Source organism: Colletotrichum chrysophilum, assembly GCF_026319265.1.
Source record: "Colletotrichum chrysophilum strain AFK26 chromosome Unknown scaffold_99, whole genome shotgun sequence".
Classification (NCBI taxonomy): Eukaryota; Fungi; Ascomycota; class Sordariomycetes; order Glomerellales; family Glomerellaceae; genus Colletotrichum; species Colletotrichum chrysophilum.
Window position 1 is genome coordinate 18505 of NW_026517386.1, and position 27842 is coordinate 46346.

Genomic DNA, 27842 nt, shown 5'->3' on the forward strand with positions numbered 1-27842 from the left:
GGAAACGATGGGGATGATGTTGACGAGAATATCTCACGCTGCTATGTTGGTTACGTTCGATGACTCCGCGACGATGTGCTCATCTGTGTATGTTCACGGACGCTTCTTATATGTCGTATCGCGACCTCTCTGTGGCACCTGAAGAATCGAATCGTATCTTCAAGGAAGCTTCGTATGAAATGGGTTGTTTCGGATGTGACACAGAGACCGACACACGATGGCGCTTGCATTCAATTGGTCCCCTTTTCGACTGCGTTCCAGAAAACATCGGTGCCTTTCATGAGGAGCACCTCAATCCTAGGTTGTCTTTAGACTCAGGCAGACAACGGCATGTGATATGTAGGCTTAGGCAGATAATGAAAGAAAGGCGTTCTACTTCTCCTTACCCAATGCCAAACGCACAACGGATTTTGTCTCACTACACAAACGCATCACCCAGTAGCTGACCATTAACTCTCTCTGAAAACCTGCCAATTCATGAGCAGCCTCCTCTGGCCGGCAAGATACAGTAAAACTCAAGATACATAGCAGCAAAGAATGTAATTAGTACCACCCCATGTTCTGACCGACACTGGGTTAGACCATAAACAGAGGCACCAATTGACGTTCGTCAGGAACCGCAAACAGAAAAGCCAGAATTGATTAAAAAAACGAAAAGATAAACCCGAATGATTGTGTTGAGTCAATCGCGGTGAGGATTTGAGCCTCACGCGGGGGTCGAACCCGCAACCTTGAGATTAAGAGTCTCACGCTCTACCGATTGAGCTAGCAAGGCGGGCTTGAATTGTTGACGGCGACCGAAAGTTCGAAACTCAGATACTCGGCCTGGCTGCTGTATCTTCGATTCACGCTTCAAGATTCACAATTCCCATGATTCCTTGAGTGGTTGAGCTAAGGTGGAATTCTCTAATTGAGTTTCGCATTCTTCGAACTTTATTTTCGCGCGGTGTGTGACGTTGCCCACACCTCAGCAATTGCTTCTAGCCGCCGTCGGCTCCCGTCCACCACCAAATCAGGGCGTATCCTTGTGAAGACTTGCCCCTGTTCAATAATATCTGTTGTTTGACGTCAAAGATTGTTCGGATGGTATTTTACTTGAACTATATTGACCGTCACGACATCCCTGTTGTGTAAAGCTTCATGCAGGTTCCGACTTGGTCTCGGTCGACAATGATGCTAACTAGCTTCGCGCCCTGTGCCGATGGACCGCCAAAATTCCACAGCATCATGGCGTAGAAAAGCATTGATGGCATTGATGAAGTGCCCGAAACTCTCAGTAAATCCGCAATCTATCGGATCTACAACTCAAGTACAACCTCCGCCGGAAGGCAACCGTAATCTCCGATCCCGTTGCCGGCGAAACCTTAACGGAAGATCGGTGCTCGGAGCTATCCCGTTTCTCCAGATCGCCATCTAGACGTGAACTTGACCGTATCGTTGATCAAGTATGTAAAGCAATGTGCTACCTCCAAAAGCTATTCCAAGACAATTCTTGAGTATTTCATTCTTCACACTCAGCATGTCTTCCTCACAGGTTTCTCTTGCTCCCAGACTGGGATGGATAGGTAAGCCCACCGTTCATGGCCATGCAGATTTATTTTGGTGCAGGTACTGACAAAGGCCAGGACTGGGATCCATGGGCTTGCATATGGCCTCAAACTTGCAGAAGTATCTGTCAAAGAAGCAGGGCCCAAGTCTTCGTTTCTATAATCGCACTGAGTCCCGTGGTGACCCTCTTAAACAACTAGGGGGCACTCCATCAACCATCCCTGACTTAGTGTCCAACTCTGACATTGTATTCATGTCCTTGGCTGATGATTTTGCGGTTGAATCTGTGCTGGACAAGATTCTGGAGGTTGGTCAACTGAACAATAAGATAATTGTTGACACCTCGACCATCCAACCTTCCTCGTCGGCAACCGCCAAATCAAGACTGCAAGAGAAAGGGGCAGACTACGTCGCTGCCCCAGTTGTCGGAGCAAGTCCTATAGCTGCGAAGGCGCAACTCTTGTGGATCTTGGCTGGAAAGGAGAGTTCTATTGAGACCGTACGTCCTTACATCACCGGGGTAATGGGGAAGGGCATTGTTCCGACAGGCGACGACGTTCGTCAAGCGAGCTATTTGAAAGCTGTTGCGTAAGTGCACCAAGTCTCCGGCTGGCAAAGACCACGATTGACTGAACTCACTGTTTAGGAACACCTTATCAATGGGCATGGTAGAGGTGGTGGGTGTTGCCCATACTCTCGGTGAAAAGGCCGGGCTGGGAATCAAAACCGTGGAGGCTTTGCTCCAAGAGCAGATTGGTCCGGTCGGGTTGATGGTTTCGAACCGATTGACGTCCGGTGCTTACATGCCTCCTCGGGGCGAGCGGCCATGGTCCCCTGCTACTAACGGAGTCGCAGCCGGAAGGCAAGCTCTGAAGAGCGGTACACAGCCTAAACTGCTGTCTCTCATTCTGCAGCAGCTGGAAGAAGCGGTGAAATATGCCGACGCGGCAGACCGACAAGTTGATGCTTCAGCGATCTACGGAGTTATCAGAAAGGATGCGGGTCTCTCCTTTGAGACGGACCAAGTCAAAAAGAGGGATGGTTCTATGTAGAAATACCCTGCAGATCTATCAGTCGGGCACAACCAGGCGTAGTCAAATCCCAGTGCGGCCTTTTGAATTTCAAGGTTTCAGTTTAAATGAGATGTATTTGAAAGGAGGCAAACCGCAATTTTGGTAGTCATTACTCACAGTCATTCTAGTACCGCAAGTACTACATGATCATGTAGCAGACCATCGACCCTTAGCGTATGATGCATTCAGAGGGTGCAAGTTGCCACAATGCACAAGTATTATCAAACTACCATATCTTCATGTTGAGTGTCAAATATGCTGTGAAACGTGATAGAATATAACCTAAGCGATTGGCCGCGGGAATTTTGAAGTTTAGCCAAACCAGTCGGCAAGCTGACTTGGCAAAAGAACACGTGAGCACGAAGATTTTATTTTACAGACCATGGCATGCAGCGTGCATGCCATCATGGCCAGTTATACGCATGTAAGCTGGAGGATGACGATGACCCATGAACTCACCCTCGAGCATGTACAAACATAGAAAGAATAGTGATTATGACCGGAACTCCCCGCTTCCTAAGAACTCTAGCCGTTTTCTAATAATCCGACATTATCATTAGTTCTTACTCGTAGGCATTCCATCCCCAAGTTCTGCCAAAGTGGCCTTTGGCTCCTGTGGTGGCGGTGGTGGTACCACCGGAGGGTAATGCTCAACACCGTCTAACTCGCTGACTGTATGCAGCTCGGGCACACCGACAGCTGAAGGATTAATGTGTCTTGCATGCGGGGTATGACTAGTCATCGAGCTGACGTTGCTGTCTGCATATGTCGACATGCGCTGGTTATCGATCACGGGTGAGGCATGCTTCAAGCCGTAGTACGGCGAGTGTGGCGGCGAGGTCGAGGCGTAGGATCCCTGGACGGTAGTCGTGGCGAAGGATGCTTGGATGGTCAGTCATGATCCTTTGGAAGAAGGTGATGAGAGGCTTACATCGGGCCGGGTCATACGGACGGGGGCTGCGTGATGGATCATAGGGTGAAGGGCTGTGTGGCGATGAGGCGAAGCCCATCTCGGGATGACGGCCGGGAGACGCAGGCTCCCAGTTCGGCTCGCGCCTTTCGTTCCGCTTCCGAGCGTGCCAGCCGCATCGCCAGACGATGGCAATGATAACGCCGACGGCAACAGCAGCTCCAATCGCGATACCTACGATGGCTCCCGTGGCGAGACCACCTCCCGATCCACTCTCCGGTGTTGAAGTCGCGGACGCGGAAGCTGAAGGGGTTGGTGAAGCATCCTCGCTGGCGACAAAGAATGCTCTTGCACTAGAGTCTTTGCTCAGTGTGGCCGGGATGAGGTTGTCTATCGGGCATAGCCCGTCTGTCTCGTTGCATGGATTCGTCGCGCAACATCCGATGAACGGGAACGTGTTCGTGTGTTCGTTTTTGCAGGTCCACCAGATCTCTTTCGCGGGTCTCGGATCGTCACAGCTTTGCTCCTGTATATTGGGGTAGACGTCTAGACTGAAGGACGATACCTTCCTGTCGTCGGCCGGGCATTCTCCGCCGTTGGCGCATGGATTCGAAGTACAGCAGCCGAGAAACTCTTTCGCGCTGCCGGTGCAGACGTAGAACTTTCCTCCTCTAGGACAGCTCAAGTCACCGCTATGCGCCATGCCGATGGTGTAGTGCGGTCCTCGATAGATGTATGCCGGAAGCAGGCGTTCCCCTTCTTTGGTTCTTTTGGTGTGCAGAAGAAGAAAGATATGAGATCAATTTCAAACCCTGACTTGGGAAAAGCTGGCACGCGTACTTGATTGTTAGTCAAGACATCCCGTCTGAGATGTATATAAGCGTAATTGAGAGAGGGCCCACAGGTTGGAATGCGAACCAAGCCACCCCAGCCCGATCAGCTTGGCTTGCCCGGGGGCATCATTCGGCGACTTTGATCTTCGATGGGGTGGTGTTACTTGGCCCAGCACAAGAGAAAGCTCGTCAGACGGTCTGCAGGCAGACGGATAAGGCTGTCGCTGTTGCCGCAGGGCGAAGGATGTGCCAATATTGCGCTTGTGGGGGTTCACAGCCTCTTTTTGGGGGCTCTTGGGGGTAGGCTTTTTGACGAGCATGTGGAGGCACAGGCTCACTACTTGGCATCATCAAGAGACTGGCGTTGGCCAAGACTTCGAGTATGCGGGCTGCGGAATCCGGTAAGATGAAAGGCATTGCATGAGCTCCCAGAACCACCGCGGTGGGGTTTCTTGGGCGTTTGGGAATTGGTCTCACAGTGTTTGCCATTCAAGGCTGCATTTTCATTGAATAAGGGTGTGTGTGGGATTGCACCCAAGCCGCGTGGAGGAGACTGAGACAGATCATCACGAGGGGGCCGGCTAGATTAAAGGGTGCCATTGTGAGACCTTGACGTGGAATGAGTTCATTAATGGTCTTGGAACAAGACCGAAGAGCAAACAATATCCTTTGGGGGTGATGGGTGTTCCGCCGGCTATCATGCTGTTGGAGCCAGGGTTGTTGGTTCGAGGTGTTTGTTGGGTGGCGGGGGCTTTGCTCTTGCAGTCTGCACTTTGTAGGATCGCCTGCGGAGGACTTGGCTGCTCAGCTGAAGTATCTGAGATAAGCCCAGCCTGGTTTGCGGTGCAAGCTCTAAAAATACGAGAGAGTTTGTCATCACCGCAAATGGGACGGGTCGCTCAACGGAAAAGGCTGCTGACGGTGGTGCTGACGGGGAATCCGAACTTACGAGTAGGGTGCCTTTGTGCCGACAGCACACCACCACAGCATAATACGGGATTTTGCCTTTGTGAGTGTCCAGAACCAACAAGAATCGGCCCCAAGCAGTGTGACCAACATGCATGCAATGAAGAGATTGAGGCAGGGTTTGTTGGAACAAGTTGGAAAGTGCTGCGTTTGAAGAAGCGATCGGGAAGGTTTCATGATCAAATAATTATCCTTCAAATTTCGCTCGCTGTCTCCCTTGCTGCGGGTTTGATCCCTTGCGTTTGCTCATGGCAGTCTTGGAAAAGTGGCCTTGATGAGGGCATCGCAAAGATCGACGTCGATTGTGTTGTGAATGAAGGACGAGGACCACCACCAGGCAACCATTTTACGTTGCATTGTGACGGCCCTATACTTTTTCGGGGGGCGAAATCCAATAAATTGTCTAAAATTCCATTTGATAGACCTGTGGAGAAGAAGCCGTTGATCGAAACCTTTTCTGATGGTGAAATTCAGCCGCATTCCACGAATCGTCCTAAAATGTAGGCTGTCAAGTATCACGACGAACAAAAAGGTTTCAGTAGATGCCGATTCAAACAAAGCTTTGCTGAACGTGTCATCGTAGACGTGGCCAGTCACACTTTTGTGGGCATCAACTAGATCTCTGCGACGAACTACACGAAGATCATTATAGACATGGTCGGGGTCAATTAGAAGGCCTTGAAACGAAGTAGTAATCCGATGACTCCTCCACACGCATTCAGCGCCCGCGGAATAGTTGAAATTGGATATACAACCATCCGACCACATGAGACAACACCGATGAGTTGCCGGATCAGGGTCTTCCTTCATGGGTCGGCCTGGCAGCGCCGTCCTCTCAGCCGTAGAATACAAAACTTTCGGCCCGGGCCACGAACGCTCAGTAACACAAATACGGCCTTCGCCCGGAATGGCCTGGGCTCCACACGTCACTTGGGATGGCCGCGTCGCTCATGGAACGAACTGGGCCGGGGGATGGGCTGCTTCCGGGCCGGTGTCGAGCAAGTCTTACCGGTAGGGCTTTATGCGGCAGCCCAGGTGGCAGGTATGGCACCGTCGCCGAGAGGATTTTGGAATCTTTAGACGGCCCCATTGCCGACGAAAGGATCGGAATGGGATGCCGGACATCAGCATCCACCCCGAATCCTGTGGGGGTTGCGGAACCGTTCGCTCGGTAAGTTGAGGCCCGATGTGCCTTGCCAAGGGTGCCGTTCACACATGAAATTTGAAGGCGGTTCCACTGAGGCCTGTAATCATGAGACGGAAGCTGTAGCATCGAACTTTGACAACTTCACATCTAAGACTTCATCCTCTTAACATCGTCACATCGAGCTTGCTATTTTCGTTCATGAACCATCACCAACTGAGATCTTCACGGCCGGCGAGCGGAACACTGCTGGAGTCCGGACTGCAATCTGCAAACGCAGTCTCATCTGCGGATGTAGCACTGATCCTCTCGGACGACGTTGAGACTCGTGGCGCCGCCCTGTTCTGCTGTTGACCGGCAACGTAAGGCGTCGATCCTACGATGTGGTGATCCGTGCCGGGATGTGGAGGTGAGCCCCGGGGTACCCCGGCCTCTCTTCAGTCCTGGGATCATCGCTTCCCTCCCGAGGGAATCGGCCCCATCCGCTCGCGCATCGGATGCTGCATTCGTCGGAATAGCGAGAGAAGCGCGAGTAAGGCACGCGAAGTTCAGGAGAGAGACCTCAAAGAGGGGCATCGCGCCGAACGGAAGAGCGACCGGCGTCGTGCTCAAGAACAAGCCCAAGGGAAGCCAATGATGTCTTTGGAATAGAGCCCAAGACCGAGCAAAGGGGGCCCGTCACGGTGGAACAGTCCGCCAGTCCGCCTTGGCCTGCGTCCGGGGCTCGGTCCGGGCGACCTCGTTGAAATAACTTCCTGCAGGAAGGGTTGCGTGGGAGCGAGGTTAGGTTGCGTAAGGTTGGCTGCGTATGTACACAAGCGGCGTCTATCCTTAGAATGTGGATGCGGCGCCAAGGGACCGGCCTGACTTGCACGAAATGGGGGCACGCAACGCTAGCTCAGGGACGATCAGCAGAAAAGAATAGGGATGGACTATGTGGCGCTCACTCGGCTCTCGCTTTTTGGTGCGGGAAGCGATGCGTTGGTCCAATGTGGCCGCAGACTAGCGACCGAAATGGTGTCGTTTCACGGACGTCCGAGAAGCGCACGTCCATGTCCGGCGGTCTCTCCACGGGCCTCCGGTGCGACGAACAGGCTCAGGCACACGCTTCTGTCTCCTGAACCATGGTCGGTCGGTCGGGCGATCTCGACGTTGTGATGGAGACGCGGGAAACAAACCGACGCCAACACGCACACGATCAAACATGTCAACATGTCGTATTTAATACCCAGGTTTCCGTCTCCCAATCCGGTTCTCGAAACAGCTCAGCAGAACTCAATCACCACTCTCACTCAACAACTAATCGACTTCTCCTCGGTCTATCTCGACGATACCTTTTCTTCAATAACAACACCATTTCCCCGACTTAATCCAACCCCTCCAAATCAGTCAAAATGCCTGGCCTTACCTCCGAGTCTAAGGGTTCCAAGTACGACCGCATTCCCGGCCCTCTGGGTCTGGCGTCTGCGTCCCTTGAGGGCAAGGTCGCTCTCGTCACCGGTGCCGGTAAGTCCATCTGATATTTCCTGTTTGCCCTGGACGGTGCACAACTCGATTGCCGGCAGACTTTAGTCATGGCTTTCGTGATGCATCTCGGGGTCTAGTTCGTCCGATCTCGTGAGAAGGTTCATGCAACTAACACTGGCTGCCATAGGCCGTGGCATTGGTCGCGAGATGGCTATGGAGCTTGGCCGTCGTGGTGCCAAGGTCATCGTCAACTACGCCAACAGCGCCGAGACCGCCGAGGAGGTCGTCCAGGCCATCAAGAAGTCCGGCTCCGACGCCGCTTCCATCAAGGCCAACGTCTCCGACGTTGACCAGATCGTCAAGATGTTCGCCGAGGCCAAGAAGATCTTCGGCAAGCTCGACGTCGTCTGCTCCAACTCCGGTGTCGTTTCCTTCGGCCACGTCAAGGACGTCACCCCCGAGGAGTTCGACCGCGTCTTCAGCATCAACACCCGTGGCCAGTTCTTCGTCGCCCGCGAGGCCTACAAGAACCTCGAGGTCGGTGGCCGCCTCATCCTGATGGGCTCCATCACCGGCCAGGCCAAGGGTGTCCCCAAGCACGCCGTCTACTCCGGATCCAAGGGTACCATCGAGACCTTCGTCCGCTGCATGGCCATCGACTTCGGTGACAAGAAGATCACTGTCAACGCTGTTGCCCCCGGTGGTATCAAGACTGACATGTACCGGTAAGCATTCCCGACAACCCATAACACACTTTCCAGCTCTAACATTATCCCAGTGACGTCTGCCGCGAGTACATCCCCAACGGCACCGAGCTCGACGACGAGGGTGTCGATGAGTACGCCGCTGGCTGGTCCCCCATGCACCGTGTCGGTCTCCCCATCGACATTGCCCGTGTCGTCTGCTTCCTGGCTTCCCAGGACGGTGAGTGGATCAACGGCAAGGTCCTCGGCATCGACGGTGCCGCCTGCATGTAAATTGCTATCTAATATAATCGGAGTTACGGATTACTGGGGCGGGTATTAGTAGATTGGATCACCTGTACGTCTTAGACTAAAGATACGGGACTTATAATCAATAAAGGCGCATGCCTCATTAGAAATTAGCATCATTCTCCCCAATAATTGTGATATCATACTTGTTGGATCACTGGATACCAGCTCTATAATATTATCACCCTCAACAGCCTCGTACTAAAGTACTTCCCTGGTGCCGACCTTATTACTATTGCTAATGCATATGTCGGTTTTCATGGTCGTGTTCAGTTGGTCATATTTGCCCGCACCCGACATCAAACACTTTTTTTCCTAGGAGAAACTCACCCGGTGGTGTATCATTTTGATTTTGCATTATCAACTGTGCTCAAACACAACGGAAGTTTGTGCCCTATGTTCAGTGTTTACACGAGAATAAAACCACTGCCATTCCCAACCTCCACAAGGTTTGGCCTCGGCAACTTTTGCCCAGTCTCTATAGCTTCTTCCTCGAGACCATCATCCAACGTCAACCGGCCGTGATTAAGCACCCAACTCAGAAGCCCGGAATACTGGATCTTATCATCATGAGTTCCCAACCAGTACTTTGGCTCGCTCCGCCGTACAATCTTCAGCCCGTTTGTGACCCCGAGCGTTGTGCCTTTCTCCATAAGACCAGTCTTATGAAGCGGGTGTACCATCGCTAATACACTCGACTCCGGATTTGCTTTTTGTGCGGCTTCGACAACATCTGGGTCGACCCCATGCGGAGAATACAGAATCACCTCGCTCTTTCCGTCGGCGCCAGCGAAGCTGAATACCATGCAATGGTATAAAAGCGGATACACACCGCACTCATCTGGGATGCGAAAAACGCATAGCCAGCTTGGTATTTCGGGGATGCTGGGCCACGTCGTGTCTGTATTGCGCACAAAATCTGGTATGATGACGACGTTGTCGAAGTGCTTCCACGCCGAGATAATCGCTGCCGGCTCCTTGACAGCAAAGACCCTGGTGCTAGCATCGAAGGTTCGCAGCGTCTCCTCGTGCAGGTGATCGGTGTTTATGTGAGTGACGAGGACCGCGTCCAGCCACGGCTCGCCCTCGTCTTTCGTGCCGCCCGCCGAGGTCTCAATCTCCTCGATCCAGCTTTCAATCCCGGCCAAGCTGTCGAAGGCTTCCTTTGTTGGGTGGCGCATGCGGAAGATCCACGCATAGAGGGTCAAGGCATCGCCGACGAGCCAAGGGTCCTGCAAGATGTGGTAGAATGCTTTGCCTTTTGCGCCGGCTGGTCGAGGAATCGATATGAGCCAGGTGTTGTCGCCGTTGGCCATCGTCATGATCGGCCTGTGCCGCGAGGACTCGGCCGAAGCCAGCTTTTCGATAATGTCTTTGCGCTCCATGGTGTTTGTACAGAGAGGTGTGAGCTTTCGCGGTTCTCGGCCAGTTGAGAATATGGCGGTTCGTGAACACGCGGTCGAGGGCGGGGAAGGTTTAACTTTAACATTGTCGAGTGTTTATTGTGGCGCAACAATAAGCTAACGTAGCACCTGCTGCGCCACTACTGATGATCCTTGCCTTGAGAGCTCGGGGTTTATTAGAGCTCACGTATGATTTTAGCGCAGACCGTTCGAAATATGTTGCACAAGTATGATTACCACTATTGCGATGAAGCTAATTTGCTGGGTCGGATTCGAATGCAGCCTTGGCGGGGTCGTTTTCACGCTCGAAATTGGTCAACTTCACAAAAGGAATGTTGGCGTTCCAACTAGACGATTAAGGGGATGGTCTTTGCCTGGAGGATTCAAGATCTCCGTTTGGTTGTACGAAATAGGCTTGGCATCTAAGCGCCCACGAGGAGGTAGATAGATATTGCTCGGTGTATGAGATGTCTCCTCATCCAAAAGCATTATCTGAAGATCAGTTTCTGGACAGTTCAATCACGACGTGATTCTGTGGACTCATGTAGACACTTTGGGATCTAATGCGATAAACAGTAACGTGCGCCTGCGACCTTGCAATCGAATTCTGAATCTTCCACGAATGCAATTCCCGTGGACCATCGATATGGTAACGAAGTACTGTGATGCATCACAAAAGTGACACAGATCCAGGCCATAGAACCAAAGGGAAAGCAGGATAACGCCACGTAGAGTCCATCCTCATACCGATGAAGTGGACGAACCGGTGGAGGTACTGAGGTGACAATTGAAACCTCGGCTGACAACCTGTCAGGACCCGGACTGTTGGATTCGGTGTACCGAAAATTCCAGGCCATCGTTCCAGATTCCTATCTAAGTTGCCTTCCATCATCTGGTCTTCGCAAACACGCAATATCACGTCAAATTGCCCAATCGAGTAATCATGCGCTCCCTTATTGGGCGTTTGCAAACTTTCTTTCACGGGACTTTTACCAAGGTGGTGCTGCCGACTCGTCCGACAGCCGAAACCGAGGCCGGTGAAAAGATGGGACGCATGAGCCGGAGCCAGAAGTCGGCGTGCGCCCCATGAAGGGTGTCCGATGCCGAGCTCGGGGACCGGACGCAGACCATAACAGGAAGTGGTTTCGATTCGAACATGGGCCGGCCAGTGGCGGCTCCACTCCGTTTGGGCAGTGAGACTGGAGCTCCGTTGTCGCCGCGTCGGCGTCTGCAATCGACTTAGTCCTTCTGGATTGTAAGTCCGATGCCATACCAGGTATGTAATGCCACCTTCTCGACATATGACAGAGATGGTAATTCTTAAGGATACTCGGAGAAGACTACTGCATCCCAAGGAGCTTGTAAACTTTCGTTTCCTCAAACTTGCCCCCCTTCCATCACATCTTCGCATTTTTCATGGCTGACTTCGCGAAGGGTTCCGAAGCTGAGACAGAGGCCCAACCAAGCGTGAAGCGAAAACGGACCGCAATGCCGCATACAACCGGGGGAATCGTAACAGTTTGAAAAGAAGGCAATGTTACAACAAACTATCCCTGCATTGCAGCGAGGTGACTCATCAGTGAAGCATGTACAGATGGAGATCGGACTTTGCTAACAACACGAAGACCAATCGCTCACCTCGCACAAATCTAAGCAACTTGAAAATACGTTACACATATGCGGTCTATGTATGGTAACGACAAGAGTGCATATAGCAACCACTGCGAAAATTTCGTTAGGAAAGAAGACGAACGAGAGGACAGACATCAAGAGCCATCGACGGGGAAGGGTCTTGTGTAAGATATACTAACAGCTGATGCATTAGCCTAGCGGAAGGATGACTTGAGGTTTTTCACACTGCCACAGACATTCAGGCTGAGGACACGGAATCATAATAGATACCAGACAATTCTTTCTGGTTCAAAGCTATTTACAAGAAAAGGGAAGATGTCGTAGAGACATGCCTATTATCACATTATCTAGAGCCAACGTCTCGCAGGCGCAGTCTGGTTAACACCGCCGTACTGGATACGGAACGGCTGCGTCTCAGTGACATCGTACTCCTCCAACTTGGACGCATCGCCAAAGACGCGGAGCGACTTGACGGCGAACTTGTACTTGCCCGCGGGGGCATAAGTACCATCATCGAGCTGGCCATCCCAGTTGACGGAGAAGACGCCGCGTGAGACGTACAGGTAGGGGAATGAGCGCGGCTGGCCGATGGTCTTGGTACCGAAGACCTCCTTGGTGATGTTGGGCGGGCAGCTGGTGAGCGGCACGAGGTCGGCGCGGACGAAGGGGGAGCCGAAGGCCATGTTGACGGCGAGGGCGGGCAGCACGGCGTCGGTCTCGTTGGCGGTGCCCGGGGGCGGGAGGATGTAAGTGTAGTTGGAGGGGACCTCCTCGAACTCCTCGGCCTTGGCGCTGGTGGAGGTGGTCATGATGGCAACGTCGAGGGTGACGTGGCTGTGGAGGCTGCCGGCGATGCCCTGGTAGGGGAGGATGAGGCTGGTGCCGTCGGTGCCGTTGAGGGCGATGTAGCCGGACCAGACGGGGAGGCGCTCGGCGACGAGGCTGGCGGGGGGCGTCGGGGTGACGAGGACGGTGGCCTCGCCGCCGGCCGGGACGGAGACCTTGTCCTCGCTGAAGGCGAGGGTGGCATACTCGGCGGAGAGGTCATTGGGGAAGGTGGCGGGGAAGAGGTCGCCGGCGGCGGCGAAGGTGTAGGCGGTGGCGGCGCCGATGTTGCTCAGCTCGTAGGTGACGTCGGCGGAGCCGGTGTTCTTGATGGTGAAGTTCAGCTCGGGGATGAAGTTGTCGGTGTCGTTGAAGGAGAGGTTGGAGACGCTGAGGATGGCCGAGGCGTGAGCGGCATCGTAGGCCTGGACGAGGCCGGCACCCTGCTGAGCGATGGGGGCGAGGAGCTCGCCGAAGCCGGTGCCGTCGTTGAACTTGACCGGGTTGGCGTTGGCGGAGAGGACGTTCTCGATGGTGGCGGGGTCAAGGGTCTTGCGGACCTCGGCGATGAGGGCGACGATGCCGGCGGTCTGGGGGCAAGACATGGAGGTACCGGAGAGGACGGCGTAGCTGCCGAGGGCTCTGGGGTAGGTGCTGAGGACGTTGCCTCCGACGGCACCGAACTGGGGCTTGGAGTAGGCGTCCCAGTTCGGGCCCCAGGAGCTGAAGGTAGAGACAGAGCCGCCGGTGGCGTTGTTGGCAGCCTCGGTGAGGACCTGCTCGGCCTCAGCAGGGTCGCCCATGTTGAGGACGACCTCCTGGCCGGCGGCGAGAGCCTCGAGCCAAGGGGCGGCGTTCTCAGGGGGGGTCATGCCGATGGCAAGGATCTCAGGGACGGCGGTCACGGAGACGGAACCAGCGCCGGGGGCGTTGTTGTACAGCATGATGTACTTGGCACCGGCGGCGGCAGCGTTCTGGGCCTTGGCGACGAAGGTGCAGGTTCCGCGCTTGATGAGGACGATCTTGTCGCTCAGGTCGGGGGTGCCGACAGGGTAAGCGTCGCAGCCCAGAGCCTCGGTGGAGGTAGAGTCGGTGCTGACGGCCCAGAGGGGGAGGGAGACGCCGGCCCAAGCATCGGGCTCACCGGGGGTGTATGTGAAGTTCTTCTCCTCGCCGCCGGCGATGGTGTAAGACTGCTCGATGAGGACGGCGGGGGTGATGACGTTGTCGAAGGAGGCGATGGCGGTGACGTGCTTGCCAGAGGCAGCGGTGGAAGCAAAGAAGATACCTGTAGTTTATCTTAGCATGGGGCATTTCAAAATGATTCAAAGAAGTCATCTCATACCCTGATCACCAGAGTTACCAGCGGAGACCGTGCAGGGAACGCCGGCATCGACGATTCTGGAGACGGTGGCAGCCCACGGCTCATCGGTCCAGCCAGAGGGACCACCAATGGAGGCAGTGATGATGTTGCTGCCGTCCTCGAAGGCGCGGTTGTAAGCGGCGATCAGGACGTCGTTGCTGACCTCACCCTCGCAGCCGAAAACCTAGTTCGAACAGTCAGATCGGAACTTTGGTAATAAGATTGTGGGTCACATCCGGCAGCCGGAAGATCATGGAGCAACCATATTGATATTACGTACCTTGTAAGCACCAAGAGTGACACCGGGGGCGGTACCGGTGAAACCGAAGGGGTTGCTCTGAGCGGCAATGATGCCAGCAACGTGGGTTCCGTGACCGCCGCAGTCCATGGGGTCGGGGTCGGGGAAGTGCTCATTGTAGCCGTCGTACGCGTCGCCGACGAAGTCGGTTCCGTAGCTGACCAGGCAGTCGGAGCCGAAGCAGCCGCCGAGCGCGGGGTGGAGGTAGTCGATGCCGGTGTCGATAACGGCGACCTTGATGCCCTTTCCGCTGACGCCGTCGGCGTGCAGCTTGTCGACCTGCGTCATGACGTGCGTCGAGAAGACGTCCTCGCCCTCCTGGCGCTTCTTGAGGTCGATGTAGTCGCGGCCCTGCTTGCCGGTCCAGACGACCTCGGGCTTGGGGATGCTGTACGTCCGCACGGGGTACATGGCCTTGACGGACGGGAGCTGCGCCAGCTTCGCGGCCTTCTCGTCGGCGGTGTCGAGGTTCTTGAACTGCAGCGACGCGCCCTTGAACAAGGAGTAGGTCAGGTTCATGCGGGTGATGGTGTCAGACTCGGCCTCGGCGAAGAAGTCGGAGGCGTCCTGCGGTTTTCATCTGTGAGTACACTGCGCGGTCGAGAAGACTACGAGAAGCTGTGTGAGAAGCATACCTGTCCGTCCTCCAACTCAACGATGAAGGCACCGGGAACGGTCTTGGGGGAAGTTGACTTTCCCTGGACGGCGAAAGCCGCCGCAAGAAGCGGCAGCAAGAGACTGCTACGAACCATGATGTCTGGCTGACGGATTACCTCGGGGAGACCGGAGCTGGCGAGGGAAGAAGCATCATGAACGCTGCGCGTCGGGGGGCACAACTTTTATAAGTCCATCTGCACAACGTCGTATCGCAACCCGTACCTCGGCGGTGGGGGGCTCAACTGGCCGGGGACCTGAGCAAGACAGGCCCTCTAGCGCAGGCGGACCCTCCAGAGAATCAGTCCATGGGCCATGTCGTTGTCGTCATGAAATGAATGGGGGTCCAGACGCTTGCTTGGCCAGGAAGGTGGAGGATGGACGGGAAAATGCGAGCGAGCGAGCCATGCAGGTCGTCTGCAAAGGCGCGGTGCCAGTGGATGGTGGCACGCGATAGCGTCCGGGGTAGGTCTGTATGCTCAAGCAGGGGTTGGATGGGATCACGGAGGGAGCTATGGCCGGGTTGTCTACCCAATGTTCCAATATGGAGACCTCAAGCAGGTCTCGCTGCAGAGGAGAGGCGACATCCCGGCTGGGACATGAGAAATTGCAGGGAGCAATGTGCACAGTCTGCGCTGCTGCAGTGCGTCGCGACGGAATGCGACCGCGCAAAGAAGGAAGCAGAGAAAAAGCAGAGCCTGGCCTGGCGATCAGCATATTAAACGATGCTTTCTGAGCTGCCTGAATGAGGCTCCTTAGTGGTGGAGGGAAGCATGATTGATTAATTGGCCCTGGTCATTGGAGCTTTCTGCCCAGATGGCCTTCCTATCTGGGTAAGTGTCTCCGCATCTCGTTGGTGAGAGTTGAGAGAGAGACAGAGAGTTGTTGTTGCTGTTCGAGCTGGGGTCCCTGGTCCAAGACCCAAATCATGGTGGACCGGGAAATGGTCACTGCTTCTTTACGGGAAACTTGAACGGGCCAGTTGGTGGCGAGTTCGCCGTCGGCTGATGCAGGCTGTCACTTCTATCGCTGGAGGGTGATTGGCAGACGCGGGAGATCGGGATGGGTTCGTTGGAGAGATCTCTGGGCACACGCCGAAGCGGCGCCACCCTTCTTTGTGTTCGTCTCGTCTTTAGGTTGTTGACCGTTGAGGGCGTTGGAAGAGGCGCGGGCGGACAGGGCCAGCCATGCTTGTTGCCGACGGCAAAAGGACATTGGGGCAGACTTAATGCCATCGGTTGACAGTGACAGCTGTGATATCAAACCGAATTGGCCTCCATCAATTGGCTGCCAGGCGTTCGTGGTTGGATGTTTCGTTCACTGCGAGCAACATTGACGGGCAAGGGGCCTGCTCCTATCAGGATTCAGCAAGACACAATCAACATCAGTCGTCATCGATTGTGACCGTCCAGTTTCTCATAAACCTGAGACCATACGACACGGTGCCTGTGATCCTCTGTTCGAAGATGATGGAAAGTTACGCCCAGAGCCAAGAGGCCAAGGCAACTCGACTGCCGTGGTAGTAGTGCATCGCGGACGCTGTTTGGTGCGTACCTGAATGGCCTCGTGTTGTGTGGAGCTTCAGGTACGACGGCAGCATCCACGCGGGGACGGACATCCTGGCCGTGATGTGGGTTCGGGCGATTGCGTTGGACGTGGCATGTGGCACGTCAATGGCAGTGGAGGTGCTGCTGCTGCTCTTTACAAAGCCCCAGAATCCAGAGTTCAGAGTCCAGATGAACAGGAAATTGGGTTTTAGGTAACCGGGCGCAAAGTTGGCAGAAAACAGAAGGTCGTTTGGCCCCGATTCATGACGGCCGAGACGGTCCAGTTCAATCCGGCAGGCCATCTTTGCAGAGGAACCTTTGCTAGCCGCCATCGCCTATTCTTCCGCATCAATAGACCGGTCTCCGCACAGCTGAAAGGCAAAGTGGACGACACGGTGGAGGGGGCATTGAGTGATGGGAGGGAAGACGAAGACGGCTCTGGAAGGGCTGAGTGAGGGGGCGACCACGGCCCATCATCCCATCATTCATGGCTGCCCCCGTCCCTTCTGGGGCCTGCCATCCGATTCACCTGCCGAAAAGTCGATAACGCGGTGGCCACGACCCCGGCCATAGCCCGGACGCACACAGAGAGAAGCTTGCGGGATGTGGACGGTCGACGGGTCTGCAGAGCAACGCTGCACGGCTTAATGTGAATTTGACACCACTCGAGCATATGGATGAGGTCGTAGTAAAGGCATGCTGAATGTTTTGCATTCTATGAAGAGGGGGAAACTGAGGGGGGTACAGCGTGACAGTACACGGCATATCTGGCTCAACTCCCAAGAGGACACAAGACGGGACGATGCGACCGGAGGTGGAGGTCGCAGGGGAAACAAAAGAAAGACGGCCCAGTATTGATACGCCCGGACCACCGTCTAACGGCCTGTTTGTTTGCTTTAAACCGAAAAGGGGCTGCGCCCCTGTTGGCTCTTCGGGGGCGAAGCTGGGCATCGGGAACAGGCCGCCGGTCTTCATGACTTTCCGGAGAAGCTTTGAATTGGACTGAGCAAGTTGACGAACTTTTGATATGCAGGTGTGGCGAATGAGTACCCAATTCATTTATGTTTACAAAGCCACAAGCGGGCTCTTGGGAGGTTTCGGGAAGGTGAACAGAATGCCATTTCCGCGGCGCCATCCACTCCATTAACCTAAAAATTGCTTTGAGGGGCTCACTGATTCTGCTTCTGCCGGGGGCAATCGGAAGATCGCCGGGCATTCCCTACCTCCCAGTGGTCAGCGCTATGAGCATTCCATCGCCCACGAGGAATTGGTTCCGGCGGTTATTGGTATTTAACCTTAATGAGATTCTTAACTCTGTTCGCCGCGGAACACGCGAGAGGCTCGGAAGCTAGGTTTAGGCTTAACTTTCTCGACCTCGTGCGGTGCTTTGCTGCCGATTCAGCACCATACCTAGACTTGCACCTGCTTAGGGCCAAAGAGCCTGCAAGACATGATCAATTGAAATGCAGGAGGTCCAAGTATCCGTCGCAAGAAGCGCTTCATCCAGAAATTGTAGAACGTAATCTTGACTGAGTAAACGACCCCAAGGGCCACGCCTTCAACGGTCGGTTCATCCAAGACAGTTACACGCCGATGACCTCAATACATGTTTCAACCGGACGCTGTTCAACCCAGACGGGGATGAAATAGACAGTGTTTCCGTCACACTCAAATCTCGGGATGCCGGCTCTTTCTCATGTAGAAGACTGTGGCGATCTTTAAGGAACCCCAGACTAGAGGAGTGGAAGGTGGTGGATGCATGCCACTGCTCGCGTTAGCTGATCAACCCAGCTTTCCAGGATGATATGGAGCTGTGCCTTACAGATGCCACCGTCGTAGCCCGGTCCGCTGCGTGCATCCGCCGGCTGGGCATTCTTGGTTTTTGCATGGCAGAACAGGCCCTGAAAGGCTGGCCAAGAGGCAAGAGGGTGGATAAGGCCAACATGCTCCACTGAAGAGAAGCGTGGCAGACGGAAGGTTGGTCGGCGGGTTCCATATCGCATTTTATTCTGACGAACTTTGTTCTGTTCGTGTGTTGCTAGTGTCCAATGAATTCACCCAAAGCTGCCGGAGGGTCGCTCGTAGATGGTCGCCACTCATTTATCCAATACATTCCTCCACGACGTCTGAGCATCATGAAAACGGGACTTCAGATTGCCGCTTGCTGTAATGAGGATGTACAACCTTTTGATCCATCTGTGTTCCGAAGATTCTCTGAAAGACGGCAAATACATATGCAACGGGTATGAATTACTCTAGAGAAACAGCTTTTGACCTCTCCAAAAGCCCAAGCATCTATGACAATCTATCATGCAAGTAGCTCCCTTGCAACCTCGTATGAGTTGATGTACTCAATTCCCTCTTTCCTCCAGGTATCATCTTCCACGAAGCTGTTGCTGGCATTCAGGACCAGGTTCTTCGGCGCCGCGAGGTCATACTTGGGCCAGTACGGCAGCAGCCCGTCCCGCTTTGTGACATTACCAGCCTTTGCATTGGGATCCAGGTCATTGACGAACCTCACATACGCCTGCCCAATACCCCGCGCCAACTCCAGGTGACTATCGTACTCCGGCGACGGGCCCAACAGGCCACTGATGTTCTGGAAACTGAACGCGACATTGTCAAAGTGCTGCACGCCGTCCAGCTCGGCCCTGTTCCACAACCGCTGGTCGAACCGGTAGCTGTACACCGGCTGCCCCGCCTCGCCCGCGTACAGCTCGCACATCTTCCGCCGGCCCGAGATCATGACCAGGTCCCCGCCGATCGAGGCACCCCGCCGCCACTGCAGGCCCTTGGCGGGGTACACGGAGCAGTTCCAGATGGAGTGCGGCGGCTGCGTGCACGGGTCGTTGGGGTACAGCTCGAACAGCTTCCGGATCGTCGGCGGCGAGAGCGCGTAGGAGCGCCAGAACATGAACCCGTTGAGCAGGTTCTGCTCGGTGTCGGGCTTCGGGCTGTTGGGGTTGAAGTTGATGCCCTCGTCGCTGTTGGCGCCCGTTAGGAGGGGCACCTTGACGTACTTGCCCTCGCGGATCAGCTGGCTCGGGTACCCCGTCAGGAAGTCGCCGTCGACGAGCGGGTTCCAGACCTGGCTTGGCTTGGCTGCGAAGAGGTCGTCCTGGCTGAGGCCGCGTAGGCAGGCGAGCTGGTCTTTGGCGGTCCAGCAGCCGGTCGTGCGGGTGAGGTTCTCGACGGGGACGGTGTAGTACGCCAGGTCCTGGACCTGCGCGCCCGTCGGGCCGCCGCTTTCGAGGATCGCGGCGCGGTAGAGGCCGTCGTCGCGGCCGTCGTAGCTGAAGAGGTGGTAGGCGATCGACTGGGCCCCGGCGCTTTCGCCCCAGATTGTGACCCGGTCCGGGTCTCCGCCGAACGCGGCGATATTCTCCTGGATCCACCTGAGAGCCAGCCTTTGGTCGAGGAGGCCAGCGTTGCTGGATCCTTCGGCTAGAAGGGCCGGGGTTTGGAGGAAGCCGTACATGTTGAGACGGTAGTTCATGGCGACGCTGATGATGGGCTCACCCATATCCTGGCTGACCTTGACGATTCCTGACAGGTTGTACTGAGGGTCCGCCTGTTGCATCGTCAGTCAAACTCAGACAGTGTAAGTTGAAGTTGAAAATCTCACAATAGAGCCTGTGTACAGACCACCTCCGTATATCCAAACAAGAACCGGCAAAGGCTTCTCTGGCTTTCCAGTAGGACGGACGACGTTCAGCGTCAAGCAGTCTTCCGACATGTTGAAGGTCCCACGGTACTGCATACAGCTGTAACCTTGCTGTGTCGCATCTCGGACCTCATCGAAAGAAGTGTTGAGGCTTTGAGGCCAGCGGTACCTGAGCTGGCCAACTGGAGGCTGGGCAAAGGGGACGCCTAGGAAGGCATCTTGGTCCCAGTCTGAGAGATGTACGCCCCTGTATGTGCCGTTGACCACCTGAGCTGTAGGCTCCTGAGCAGCCACAGCCCGGAGGCAGGCCAAAGCTGCAGTGGCTAAACAGTACAAACGCGTCATTTCAAAGAACCAGAAGCAGCCGCCTGGCCTAACAACTCTTCTTGCCATGATTCCATCGCTCTCCCCCTTTTATACGGCCGACAGCGCGCGGACATACCGCTGCGCTGCTCATCAACTCGTGGCTGAACCATAGGAACAGCATCGTTGGCCCCCTGCGTGATTGGAGGAAAATGAACAACCGCAATGAAAAGCTCATCGTCCTGATTAACCAGGGGCCGGAAGAAATAAGCGTCTACCGTCTGAGGTAAATCATTGGGGAAGAATGCGGGGGATGCGGGGACGCTGTCGATGGCCTATGAGCCGGCCGGGGAGCGATCTCGACTTGGGGTTGAGGGCCAGGGGGCGGACATTACCAAGGACGGTGATAGGCGTCATGGGCTTTCGATAATGATTTTCCGGCACCACGAGGCGAGTCGCTGCAGGAGGGCGTCTGCATCTCGAGAGAGAGCCGAGGGTCGGACGGAAGAATTGACGCCATTCAGGGTAGCACTGAAGTCGGGTCTCTGATGGCCAAATATGAGAGCCTGCTGCAATTTGTAAGCTTGAGATTGAGATAGAGGATGCATGCTGTACGATCTTACCTTGGTGATTGGTTATCTGTGAGCATGGCTGCTTCTTGTGAAGGCATGTGATTGAGATGAGTTGACTTGGTGGAATCGTTCTCACGATGAGACGCTGGAGTGAGACACCGTGCGCGTCACCGCATACTGTCCTGGCACACAGTAAGGGTCGGCTAATTGTCGGATGAAGATCGCCCGCTATTGACGTCAACCGAGCCGAGCTTAGAAATTTGGGATCAAAGCTTCCGATTCTTAGCTCGTCGGGAAAGTCAATTTGACGTCAACGGTCTTAACATCACGACCCCGCCAGACGATTGCTTTTACTGCAAGTTCCAAACAGTATATATACGCAGACTTTCGACTCGAAATCTCAACATGCTCTGCAGATCGTGCCGACGCGCAATTGCGCTCTCCAAGCCCGCATCAAACACCCTCGTCGCCAGGGCTTCCGCAACAAGCTTCCCGATCGCAGCGAGAACCTACTCCTCTTCCGCTATTTCTCCTCGAACGACCGCAGTCTCTTCCCCATTTACATGTCAATCCGCATCTACATTGAGGCCCGCGACACTCTCCAAGCGCACCTACTCCTCCGCGACGGAGACCGCACCACTCGAGAAGCCCGACCACCTCGATGCCGCCGAGTCGACGATATGGGACAAGCTGGTCGCCGAGTTCTCCCCCTCAGAGCTCATTGTGCAGGACGTTTCCGGCGGCTGCGGCTCCATGTACGCGATCGACATCACCTCGGCCAAGTTCAAGGGCGCCAACATGCTGAAGCAGCAGCGCATGGTCAACGCGGTGCTGGGAGACATGGTGAAGCAGTGGCACGGCATCCAGCTGCGGACGAAGGCCCCTTGAGCTGCGTTCACGGACGGAATGATATACAATGACGGAAAGATGGAATGCTGCGGCGGCATGATTGTACTATAAACGGCGGTGTACGGACATAATTATACCTCAATGGCAACTCCCCTCCAAGAAAGGGCTGAGACGATGGAAAATACAGCATGAAAGGAATTCTACGTTGGTACGTCTTATGCGAGTGACTCAATGGCGTATTATCACAGTTCGGAACGGGCAAGAGGCGTTGGTTTACGCCCAGTCGTGTGTTCCTTCCATCCTGCCCCACGAGTATTCAACGGTCAGACCGCGGTCAAAAGCGATGCGGCTTTATTCCTGCAGACAGCACCACATGCGCTTCTCCAAATCCCAACTCTCATATCCTAGAATCTTCGAAGCATCTGTCAAGATCTGCTATTTTGACTTTCGTCGGGAATCTGGCCAATGACAAGCGTCGTATTACTCCTCCTGCTCGCCTATTGGGACCCTTTATGGGTCGTCCGGACTTCTTTCTCCAGCCTCCAGGACCTCCGTCCAGGGTTGGGGACTTTTTTCTTCAAGGGACTTGCTTTATGAAGCTGACAGGCCTTCGGCGACATTCGGCTTCTGACAGTCTGGCAATGATCCGCCGTGGACTCGGCCGAGATCGTCAGCTTACTACAGGTCTCCTCGGTTTCCTTGCATCCTCGATTCAAAAAATCACAAAATTCTTCTTCACGCTCAGCAGACGCATTCCGAGCTCCCTCGCATCGTCCAATCAAGCGATCGTCGTATCGGCTCATGGAAGTGCCGACCCTTGCTGCGGCAGCACGCCCAGACAACACATCAGCCCTCGATTGGCTGGGTCGCTTTGGCGACAGGGGCAGGATGCAGTCAGATTTTGGCGAACCCTTAGAGAATGCAACGCCGGGACTTGTGCTTTTTGGTGGACATTCATACTGCCTGGAACAATGATGTATGTGAAATCACTGGACGAGATTCGAGGATGCGCCCATCGTGCCCCGATTTGTGAATGCGGCCCGGACCAGAAGACCCATGAGACAGCAGGACCCCGGCGCCGAGGACCCGGAAGTCATCCTGGACCCGAAGAGATGCTGTCAGCATCGTCATCAGACCCAGAACGATGTGACAACAGACGGGGATGCAATGCTTCTGCCCCTCGTTAGACGTAGCACGAGAGCCGGGGCCGAAGGGACCATAGAAGCCAGATAAAAGTGCTGTATGAGGTCCGTCCCGAGTGGGATGGCTCTTGATCCTTGATCCCTCACCAGCATCTGGTGTCTTCCGCCATCATGGCTTTTCCAGACATTACAGCCTCAGATATCTCCGGCTACTTCTCGCCGGTCTACCTGCTCCTCGCCTTCGCAATCTACTACATCGCCACGTCGATCGCAGCATGGCGCCGACTGCGAGCCTTCCCCGGCCCCGCGCTCGCCCGGTTCTCTTACCTCTGGAACATCCTCAACTCCCGCACCGGCCGCCCCGCCGAGACCTTTACCCGCCTGAACCGCGAGCACGGCCCCCTGGTCTGCATCGGGCCCAATGACCTCGTCACCGACGACCCGGACATGTTCCGGCGGATGAACGGCGCGCGGTCGACGTACAACCGCTCCTCGTGGTACAACGCGGCCAAGTTCAACCCGCACGAGGAGGCCATGTTCAGCATCCGCGACATCCGCAAGCACGACAGGATGAAGGCGCAGGTCGCGGGCGCGTACTCGGGCAAGGAGAATGATGCGCTCGAGAGCGGGATTGATAGCCAGCTGGCGGGTCTGACGGAGCTCATCCGAAGGAAGTATGTTACCGTGGGCGAGGACGTGAGGCCGATGGACTTTGGGAGGGTGGCGCAGTACTTTACGCTCGACGTGATTACGGAGATTGCGTATGGGAAGGCGTTTGGGTACATGGCGACGGACTCGGATATCCATGAGTACATCAAGACAACGGAGGATGTTGTCCAGATTCTGCAGATGCTGGGCGAGGTGCCGTATCTGTGTACCTTGTTCTGGTCGAAATGGGTGTTGGGGACTGTTGGACCTAAGCCAACGGATAAGTCTGGAATGGGAAAGATGATGGGGTGAGCTCCCCCTCTGCTGTTGCAACTCCATTGGCACTGACTGGCCTGCAGAGTTGCAAGAGACGTGGTTGCCAAGCGGTTCGGGCCTGATGCCAAAGATGAGCGCGACATGCTCGTAAGTCTGTCGAGACGCTGTTGCTGCGAGAAGTCAGACTGACTTTGATAGGGCTCTTTCGTCCGCCACGGGCTCACGCAGGGCCAGGCCGAGCAGGAGGTTCTATTCCAGATTACAGCCGGCTCGGACACCACTGCCACGGCTATCCGCACGACCTTTCTTCATCTCTTGACCTCACCCAATGCATACCAGACCTTGAAGAGAGAGATTCACACTGCGATTGCGGAGGGTCGCGTGTCTTCGCCAATTACAGCTGAAGAGGGCAAACAGCTGCCTTATCTGCAGGTACATATCCACCAATTGCTCTCGGTGAATGTCAGCTAACGCGAACCCTGCCAGGCCGTAATCTACGAGGGTCTCCGGATGAACGCCCCATTTACGGGTCAGTGCTCCAAAGAAGTCCCTGCCGAAGGAGATACCATCGATGGTCGCTTCGTTCCTGGTGGTACGCGCATCGCGCAGAACTTCTGGGGCGTGATCCGCCGGCTTGACGTCTTCGGAAAGGACGCAGACCTCTTCCGGCCAGAGAGGTGGCTTGAGGCGGACGAAGCGACGAGAGACAACATGGTAAGGACCACGGAGTTGACGTTCGGTCATGGACGGTGGGGATGCTCTGGGAAGAACGTCGCGTTTATGGAGCTGAACAAGATCTATTTTGAGGTAGGTCAGGCCTGTGTGATGCGAATAGGACACAACGCTGACGTTTTTCATACAGCTCCTTCGAAACTTTGACTTTCAGATCGTGAATCCCGGCAGGCCATGGCATAGCATCAACCATAACTTGTGGATGCAGCATGAGTTCTGGGTGAAGGTGACTGAGTCTGCTACGAGCTAGACGTCGAGATTTAACGGGGTATTATTTAGACGACAAGGAACCTGAGAAGATATCTTGACTTCGAACGAATTATGGCTAGACAGGATGCACTAATAAGTACGACGTCTCGATCGTTGCCTGTGGGCTATCACGAGAAACATGTCAAGACACCTTCCCAAGAGACTACACTAATGAAAATTCCAACTCCCGGGTAGAATGATGTCGCAGGTTTGCTACAAAATAATGTGCACTACTATGTTAGCAGGATTTGTTGCGGTTCTGAGGTCTTGGTCGAGGTCCAGCAGCTCGCTCTAGTTGGGGCGCGGTTGAACCAGGCCAGCCACGGACACTAACAGCCAGGTGAAACAAAACCTTCTCTTAGCCGCACTTTGCACTCAGCACAACTAAACTCTGTCAAATTCTATCGCTTCCTCACAGAAACAACACCAGCGAAATTCCAGTACGCGACACTCTGCGAGATGATGCTTCGCACGAGAAGCCAGTAGGCTCAGCTACAAGAGGCGATGAAGTGAATGGAATGACATGGATCTCCTAATGCCTTGGTGGCTCAGTGGTAAAGCGTCTCACTCGTAATGAGAAGATCGGGCGTTCGATTCGCCCTCGAGGCAACAATCTCATCCTTTTGCTCGTTTTGGCCTGCAACGCTTCATCATTTGTTATTTTTACTCGGTTCTGCCCTCTAGCTTTTGGAGAAACTCATGACCATCGACTTCATAATTCCCTGGTGTTCGTCACTTCAAGCAGATTGTCATTTGAGTTACTCAACTACTCACTGCGAATCAAGTGCTTGAAGAACTCGCCCAGGAACAACGCAGATCGCTTAGGATACCGCGTCTTCTCGGGGCTCTCAAAGTCAATCCACGTCGCACCGAACCTGTCTGAGAACCCAGCCGCCCACTCCCAATTGTCCGTAAAAGTCCACCCAAAGTAAGACTTGATCACCACGCCCTCCTGCGAAGCCTTGGCTACTTCCGTCAAATAGCTCTTGAAGAAGTCAATCCGGAACGGATCTTCGAGAACGTCGTCCGGCCCCTTGGGTTTCCAGTCGTGCTCGCCTTGTGCCGTGGTCCCGTTCTCAGTGATGTAGATGGGCACGCCGTACCGGTTCCAGATCCAGCGCAGCAACTTCGCCCACCCCCACGGCGTCGTGCGCAGCCAGTACGTGTCACTCATCGGCCCCCGCGGCACGCCCTGCTTATTCTCGTCAAACTGCTCAATGTTGCCCTTGTGGTCGTTGATGTCCGCCGGCCCGTCGCGGTGGCGCACGTAGAACGCAGAGTACGAGTTCATCCCGTACACCTCGGAGCTGCCCAGCACGAGCTTGCTCTCCTCCGGCGTGAATCGCGGCAGCCTGTCTCCGAGCTGCGCCCGCATCGACGCCGGGTAGTCGCCCGTCTTGTACAGCGGGTCCGCGAACCACGCAATCTCGAACTCGCGCGCGCGCTCGGCGGCCTCGACGTCGCGGGGGTCCGCCGCGTCCCAGGGCTCAGACCAGTTGCCGTGCAGCGTGATCATGACGGTGCCCTGCTGCGTTGGCTGGAACTCCTTCTTGTACATGTCCGCGGCGTACGCGTGCGAGACCAGCTCGGTGTGCGCGACGATGAAGGGCTCCGTGCTGGAGTCGCCCTCGTCGTTGAGCTCGCGGAAGCTGGAGCGCGCGGGGGCGTGCACGCCCGCCGCGTAGCCGGCGAGGGTGTACACGCCGGGCTCGTTGTAGGTGATCCAGTTCTTGACGCGGTCGCCGAAGCGCTCGAAGCAGATCCGGGCGTAGCGGACAAAGTCGGGCGTGTAGCGGTCTTTATCAAGCATGCCGCCATATCGGTCCTCGAGCGCCTGCGGGGTGTCCCAGTGGAAGAGGGTGACGAAGGGGGTGATGCCGTTGGCGAGGAGCTCGTCGATGAGGCGGTTGTAGTAGGCGATGCCTGCCTCGTTGACTGGATCGTCTTTGCCGCCGAGGGGGATGATGCGCGACCAGGAGAGGGAGAAGCGGTACCCGCTCACGCCGTAGCGCTTCATGAGGGCGACATCTGTCTTGTACAGGTCGTAGGAGCGCACGGCGTCGTCGCCTGTGCTTCCGTCCTTGACTTTGCCTGGTGTGTGGGCGAACTTGTCCCAGATGGACTCGCCTTTGCCATCTTTGTCCCAGGCGCCTTCGACTTGGGCGGCGGCTGTTGCAAAGCCCCAGGTGAAGTCGGGCGGGAGGGCGCCCTTGATGGACTCGTCGAACTCGAACTGCGTGGCCATGATGGTCAGTGGGTGATGTGAGTGAAAAGAAGACGGCCAACTCACTGTGTTCTCTACATTGTGCAACGCATCTCATGTACGAATGCACGACTCAAACCCCACCTCACGATCATGTGCTAATAGCTGGAGCTTCAGAGACGCGATTTCAATGGAGGGGCATTCCTGCGTCGGGATGAAATGACGATGATTCGTGGAGAGGGCATGTCGGTCAGAGCTGGCCCGACGGCTGTTGAGCGGATGGACGGCTGAATGTCACTTCAGTGGGGTTCTCTGAGCTACATGCAGCATGTTCAAATGACGTAGCGGCGCCGTGTCTGGGAGACTCAAGAAGACTTGAATTCTTGCAGAGATTAATTGTTTCTTCGTAGCTCATTTCATTTCAAGTCGATGCAAACAGACTGAAGACTCTCAGAAGGTTTAGGGCTGGGGCTCACACTGAGACAGGTATGAACAAATGAAGGCAGACTAGACAGAAGCTTAGCGCTGAGGGTGGTGTGTTGGGGCCTC

At 55.2% G+C, this 27842-nt stretch overlaps 7 protein-coding genes and 2 non-coding genes across 9 annotated transcripts; 4 read left to right on the forward strand and 5 right to left on the reverse strand.

The window, feature by feature from the left end:
- Positions 1–702: 702 nt before the first annotated feature.
- COL26b_009837 lies at positions 703–775 on the reverse strand. Its single transcript has one exon. It is a non-coding gene; the product is annotated as a tRNA-Lys (tRNA).
- Positions 776–7868: 7093 nt separating this feature from the next.
- THR1 (Trihydroxynaphthalene reductase) lies at positions 7869–8918 on the forward strand (the record flags this gene model as incomplete). Its single annotated transcript, XM_053182554.1, has 3 exons — positions 7869–7980; positions 8129–8666; positions 8720–8918. 3 exons carry the CDS (start codon positions 7869–7871, stop codon positions 8916–8918), a joined length of 849 nt encoding a protein of 282 aa, XP_053033460.1.
- Positions 8919–9340: 422 nt separating this feature from the next.
- Positions 9341–10318, reverse strand: COL26b_009839 (uncharacterized protein; the record flags this gene model as incomplete). Its single annotated transcript, XM_053182555.1, has 1 exon — positions 9341–10318. One exon carries the CDS (start codon positions 10316–10318, stop codon positions 9341–9343), a length of 978 nt encoding a protein of 325 aa, XP_053033461.1.
- A 1997-nt stretch (positions 10319–12315) lies between these two features.
- Positions 12316–15206, reverse strand: COL26b_009840 (uncharacterized protein; the record flags this gene model as incomplete). The annotated part of the gene is made up of 4 exons (XM_053182556.1): positions 12316–14081; positions 14139–14340; positions 14437–15021; positions 15090–15206. The coding sequence occupies 4 exons, from the start codon at positions 15204–15206 to the stop codon at positions 12316–12318; spliced, it is 2670 nt and encodes an 889-aa protein (XP_053033462.1).
- A 3757-nt stretch (positions 15207–18963) lies between these two features.
- On the reverse strand, positions 18964–20391 carry COL26b_009841 (uncharacterized protein; the record flags this gene model as incomplete). The annotated part of the gene is made up of 2 exons (XM_053182557.1): positions 18964–20226; positions 20281–20391. The coding sequence occupies 2 exons, from the start codon at positions 20389–20391 to the stop codon at positions 18964–18966; spliced, it is 1374 nt and encodes a 457-aa protein (XP_053033463.1).
- A 1208-nt stretch (positions 20392–21599) lies between these two features.
- On the forward strand, positions 21600–22082 carry COL26b_009842 (uncharacterized protein; the record flags this gene model as incomplete). The annotated part of the gene is made up of 1 exon (XM_053182558.1): positions 21600–22082. The coding sequence occupies one exon, from the start codon at positions 21600–21602 to the stop codon at positions 22080–22082; it is 483 nt and encodes a 160-aa protein (XP_053033464.1).
- A 1274-nt stretch (positions 22083–23356) lies between these two features.
- On the forward strand, positions 23357–25091 carry COL26b_009843 (uncharacterized protein; the record flags this gene model as incomplete). Its single annotated transcript, XM_053182559.1, has 5 exons — positions 23357–24141; positions 24193–24256; positions 24308–24541; positions 24596–24916; positions 24972–25091. The coding sequence occupies 5 exons, from the start codon at positions 23357–23359 to the stop codon at positions 25089–25091; spliced, it is 1524 nt and encodes a 507-aa protein (XP_053033465.1).
- A 536-nt stretch (positions 25092–25627) lies between these two features.
- Positions 25628–25699, forward strand: COL26b_009844. Its single transcript has one exon. It is a non-coding gene; the product is annotated as a tRNA-Thr (tRNA).
- A 157-nt stretch (positions 25700–25856) lies between these two features.
- On the reverse strand, positions 25857–27335 carry COL26b_009845 (uncharacterized protein; the record flags this gene model as incomplete). The annotated part of the gene is made up of 1 exon (XM_053182560.1): positions 25857–27335. One exon carries the CDS (start codon positions 27333–27335, stop codon positions 25857–25859), a length of 1479 nt encoding a protein of 492 aa, XP_053033466.1.
- Positions 27336–27842: the final 507 nt, after the last annotated feature.